This window comes from Camellia sinensis, chromosome 7 (assembly GCF_055761805.1).
Source record: "Camellia sinensis isolate YWXY chromosome 7, ASM5576180v1, whole genome shotgun sequence".
Taxonomy (NCBI): Eukaryota; Viridiplantae; Streptophyta; class Magnoliopsida; order Ericales; family Theaceae; genus Camellia; species Camellia sinensis.
The window spans coordinates 110,673,991-110,679,990 of record NC_138967.1 but is presented as its reverse complement, the minus strand read 5'-3'; the positions used below and the strand labels follow the sequence as shown (position 1 = coordinate 110,679,990).

General features: G+C 35.8%; 2 protein-coding genes across 2 annotated transcripts in view; both read right to left on the bottom strand.

The window, feature by feature from the left end:
* Window positions 1-814: 814 nt before the first annotated feature.
* LOC145796031 (uncharacterized) lies at window positions 815-1,279 on the bottom strand. The gene has a single exon (XM_082881004.1). It carries the CDS (start codon window positions 1,277-1,279, stop codon window positions 815-817), a length of 465 nt encoding a protein of 154 aa, XP_082737130.1.
* Window positions 1,280-1,784: 505 nt separating this feature from the next.
* LOC145796030 (uncharacterized) overlaps window positions 1,785-6,000 on the bottom strand; it is a 29,871-nt gene continuing 25,655 nt past the window's right edge. The window contains exons 2-3 of the mRNA XM_082881003.1: window positions 2,214-2,927; window positions 1,785-1,978 (exon numbers count right to left, since the gene is read on the bottom strand). Coding sequence (XP_082737129.1) covers window positions 1,785-1,978; window positions 2,214-2,927 — 908 coding nt within the window. The remainder of the gene's footprint in view (window positions 1,979-2,213; window positions 2,928-6,000) is intronic.

The following is a 6,000-nucleotide window of genomic DNA, read 5'->3' as shown; positions in this document are numbered from 1 at the left end:
GTAGAATTAAGGACTATAGTTGAAGTTTTTGTGTTACGGCATCATGTTGGTTAGGAAAAAAGGATGAACACTATGCTATAGTTTTTTTTCCGTTGGATTTGAAGGTTGTTTATTTTTGTTTATGTTTTTGGGTTGTTATTGTTGCATCCAGTTATACATGACAATACATGTCGTGCTATTTTTTTGGCATTATGTACACACCTTTTCGGGAATTGTGTAGTTGTGGGTGTGTGACAGTTACTGCTTAATGAAAATGGAATAAGCAATGTTGGATGGAAAAATGTTGTTCACGTTTGTTGTAGTCATTTTTTGAGTTCGTTGTATATACGTATTTTGTTATTACAATAATTTACTTATAAGCAAACAGGAAAATTATGGAGCATGTTGTATAATGAATTTTTGGATGGATGCTGGTGCATCTGCTGGTGCTACAGGTGTGGTGGTGTCATTAGGGACAATACACTCAACAGTGCAGTGTTAGATGTGGTAATGTGTGTTGCGGGTTGTATTGAAGGGGTGAGTGTGCAGAAGCTTACGAAAGTTGTGGCAGTATAACTGTGTATCAGTTTACACATATTTGCCTTCACAAAAATTAAAAATAAGCTATGAAAAGACATGGTAAATGGTATAATCAGATTGAAGGGAAACATGCAACGCCACAATTGTTCATATGGAAAATAAAATTGTTCTGTTTGAGGTATGTAAGCATCATATATGTCTGAATGTGTGTGTTTGTTACACTCCTTTATTTGTACTCAAAAAAAATTTGAAAGTTGGAAATAAATGTTCAGAAACATTTTGGTTGCCTTGAATGCTAGATTGGTTCCTTGCACGTCTTCCTATTATGATTCCCCAAACGCTGGCACTGACCATATCGAATTTGTTGAACTTGTTCCCCCCTAAAAAGCATCCGTTTCTTCTTGGGCCTGCCTGGTGGTCTTTTGACAATTGGTGGTTGAATGACAAAATCATCCATGTTAAACAGTGATTTTTTAATAGTTGGAATAGGGATAATGTTGTGTGCATATGAACTTCGGTACTCTGCCATATGGTAATACGCATCAACGAAATTGTAAAGGTCTTTGCCACTGTTACCGATTGCAACGACTGCGTGAGCACATGGGAAACCTTTGATTTGCCACTGAAAACATGAGCATGTATGCCTCCCAACATCAACCAGCACTGATGGGAAAGAGTGAACCTCATATACGTCATCCTTTGATTGGCTCACAAGCCACGATCTGCCCTTATTATACGCTTTAACCAAACGTGCTTCCATATTCGGGCATACAACACCATGCCACGCTTTTGCCTTGCGTCGACGTTTGGCCCTTTGCCGCATAATCTGAGTCTAGATACTGTCTACCATTTGAGTTATTGGAAGGTGTCACGTATCTCATATCCATGAGTTAAATGACTCAACTGCGTTGGAACTCATTTCGCCGTAACGTGCACCGCTAGTGGATTAAAAATGAAAAACATTTGAAAACAATTAACAAAGTGAAACATTGACACATGTTGTGATAAAAAGTAACTTGAATATGCTATAGGCATGAATGAAAATGGTTTCGAAAAAGTTACCGGAAATAAGCGTTCGCCCAATATGCGGGAGTCAAATCCTTCAAAAATGCTAGAGCGACATTACGTCCGAATTTCATGAACTCCCCTAAACTATGGTTGAATGCAGTGACTGTTGGAGCATATGCACACGCTCGAAATGCAGCCAACAACCCAGCCCAGTAAGAACTGTTCACGTAACGCATTTTGTCTTGCAAGTTGCGTTGCTAATGTTGTAAGCAGAATGCATGATGAGCGGTGGGGAATATGATGGGTACTGATTCTATCAATCCAGTTTGTCGGTTTGAAACAAACATAAGTGTTCTATGTCCATTCACCACATTCGCAAGGTGTCCCAAAAACCAAGACCAGTTGGCAGTGTTCTCCGAATCAACGATCGCGATAGCTAAAGGAAACAATCCTATTTTTTTAATTTTTCTCCAATTAAGAACAAAACAAGCAATGTTGATTAAAACATGTTAACAAATTTAATGGGACAACACACAATCGGGTGGCGTAACACACACACCACCCGTACGAAGTTCGCGGCACAAACAAACCCATAACAGCCTCCCCAAAAGCCCCAGTGTGTGGAAACAAACCAAAATGTGGATATGATATTAAATAATGAAAAATCATAGTGTGCAACAACATACCTTGGTTACCATCTTTTGCAGTAGTGGCTAACAAGTTCCCTTTGAATTTCCCTTTTAAAAATGTGTCGTCCAAGAAAAGTAACGGTCTGCAATGGTTGAATCCATCAATACATGCTTTGAATGATATGAAATACCTTATGAAATGATTGTTTTGATCGTCGTAGTCAATGTTTATATAACTTCCCGGGTTGTTCTCCATAACTACGTTACTATACCACCGTAATTGGTCAAACGAAATTGAATGTGCACTGAACATTTCCCCGCGAGCTTTCTCAACACCTAACCAGGCGACCCGATAACTAACCTCTAAACCGTAATCTTTCTTCAAGTCGTAGCCAACATCGGTAGGCCATGTGAGTGGTTTGTCACGTACCCTCTCGAATATAACATCACATACTAAGTCAGACCCAGCACACGGATTAGTGGGTGTCCGAACAACGACACCACAAATGTGCTCGTTATTCCATTTATGAATGTAAAAAAATCCATTGCCATGTAAGGCACGTGCGTGTATAGACCACATGCATCCTTTAGTTTCCCTCATCATGTATACTGCTGTAATCCGAACAGAATCATTCTTTACATATTTGAATCGAAATCCACACTCAATGGCATACTTGCGGAGAACCGTTTGGAACTCAGCAGCTCCCCCCTCAAAACTTTGCCCAACATGTTGAATCCCATTAGCCCACGAAGCAGACAAAAAAACCTTATCTACATGAGGACAAAATTTGGCTAATAAATCTTGTTCATTATCCACGTCTATCTCGTCAAACGGACCATACGTCTAACATGGGATAGTCCGTGCATTGTGAGGTGGACTGTCAATGTTATCGGCATCTTTGACGTCTCGCAAATGAATGATGACATCAACACATTGTAGGCGAAAAGACCGCGCAAGTGAGACCATGTTCTCCATATCAATATCGTTCTTCAACGTGAAGTTATTGTATCATTGGATTTTGAAAAACAAACACACATTATCGGCTATCAACCCCAAAAAATTGCCACACACATGGTTCAGCAGATCATGGTAACGAAAAGGGGCTTGCAAATTGACGGCGCCATTTGTATTACTGTAACAACAAACCAGCATGACATGCGTGTCCATTACCTGTATACATTTAACATAACATCAACAACATAACCCATACCAGACGATGTCACACAACTCCTCCCGACTACCACAACTCCGAACTCAACCAGTGCCACAAATCCCTTACCAATCACATACATGCAACCCACCCATTGAGTCCCCCACCCCCCACTCCTACCCAGATCTTACACTACAACACTTAATGTCGTCAAGTCGTAACACATTTGAGCCACACCCAACCACTTATGAGACAAAAACGATGACACCCTAACATGGATACAAAGAACCTCATCCTAAAAACTGAGACTACCAACAAAACAAAACAATTGTGCATTATTATGAAGGGAAAAAAATACATACCTGCATGACGGTGAGGTTGAGGATTGGTAAATGCTACCCATGCTGCGACGTCACATAGACGGCGCACCAAACCCCCTCCCCAAAAAACCCAAAACCCTAACAGTCAAATTGTAGAAATGTGTATCACCGAATCACTGAAGTTACCAAAAATGAAGGTGATCTTACAAAAAATAACCCAATGAAATAGGAAAGGGGATAACTGTCCAAGCCTTACTACCAAAGTTGGAAAATATGATCAGATAGATCTAAACCTCTCCACAAGTAGGACTTATCCGATAAACATTTCAAAAGTGGGACTAATTGGTATAGTTGTTTATGAGATCGTATTTATTGGTAAATATTCCTTATAATATCATAGATCATTATGTGATCATGATCTGAAAATACCTAATAATTACCCTGCTGATATGCCCTCAACTAACCTAATAATTATTCTGGACCCAACTTTTTGATAAGATTTTTCAATTTCATAGGGTATCTTTACTAATAAATCTCATAAATATAATTGATATTAACTAATTGATTCCAGAGTCGACGGAGGACAAGTTTAAAGATTTACTGGTTAACCAAAAAATTTGATAAATATTCATATAAATTTTTAAACCTGATATTAAAATTCTTTCCATTTGAATAAGTATGGACAAATTCTTATAAATTGAATTTAAATGATGATCCCAAAACGAAAAAAAAAAAAAATTACGCACAAATGGGCCCGCCCATGTGCCCTCAAGCAACCATCAATTACTCTGGACCCGAAACGGGTGTTCTAAATAAGTGCATTTTTTTTATCTTTTTGAATTAAAAAATTAAAGAAAAAAATATGAATGTTTGGATTAATTTTTTGACTTTTTATGAAAAAATATGTATTAAAAAATGTATAAATTAGTATGTAGGGAAAAATTAGAATTGAGAGTTGTATACCTGTAATTTTTGACTTTTGATGAGTAATGATAACTTTTTAACTTTTTAAGTAACTTTTTAATTTTTTAATTTTTTTTTTTTAACTTGCCAAACTTGACCTTACTCTATTACTCGGTAGGTCTTCTATCTTTTTCCAATTAATTAATTAATAGGAAGGGAGAAGGCAAAAAGTTTCTAAAACATGAGATATTATTGAATAACTTCTCAACAAATAGGACACCATGGGAAACTTATTACGTATTTGCAAAATATCACATGCCTATATTTATTTTATTAATTATTATTTTTATTAAAGTAATTTTAAAGATTTTATTAAATTTTTACCGAATATCTTATATGGGTGTAGGATACATACTATGTAGATTTTATGTAAGTCTCACATTTATGTGAGATATTTACTAAAAATTTTGATAGAACTTCTGAGATTTTTAGTATTTTTATTTTTATTATATATTTTCGTCTTCTTCAATCAATCAACATAAAATTATAATATTTTATTTTTTTCACCAATTATAATATTATAGATTATTACGTAACTATGTTACGAGATACCTAATAATCACCCTGCTGGTGTGCCCTTAACTAACCTAAGAATTACTCTGGACCCAAAACGACTTTGCCACAAGACTTTTCAATTTCATAGGGTACATTTAGCAATCGTAAACATTCTAATAAATTTTTAACTCTTATTCTACATTAAAATCTCTTAAATAAAGGTATTCATATTTAAAAACGTAATAAGATAATAATGTTATCACATTTTAAAAATAATACATTTAATAAAAAATTAACAAGATAATAATGCATAAATGTTTCATTGTCATATTTTAAAAATAATGACACATTCAATAAAAGTTTAATATGATAATATTAACAGTACACAAATATCCTATTATCATATTTTAAGAAAAATGATACATTTAATAAAAGTTTAATAAGACAACAATACACATATAAGACATACCTACATTTGGAATCTCCAACAAATATAGTAAAAGGATCACACTTGTACGAGCACAAAATAATCTTCTCGTATAATCCTGTTGATCAAGTTTGTATTCCTCCAAACTTGAAAACACAAACGTGAGTTAGCCAGCAGGTGTGTGCCGGAAATCTCTCCAATGTCTAAGTCAACAAAAAGCCAATAGACACAAAAGCTCTGTATATTTGAGAGTAAAAATTGCAATACATCTACATAGGTCATGTTATGAGTTTTTATAGATTCCGCCCGACACAATCCTAGTAGGATTCCAACTCTCCATCGCAAAGTCCTTCTAAGAATCACACTTCCAAGGATAATGCATATCCTGGTAACACCCTGCTCATTGCTGACCTAGTGAGATGGTTTTTACCTCAGCTCGGTTGACGCGATCAACCGAACTAGCTTGTCTTTGTCGTGCTTTCAATACA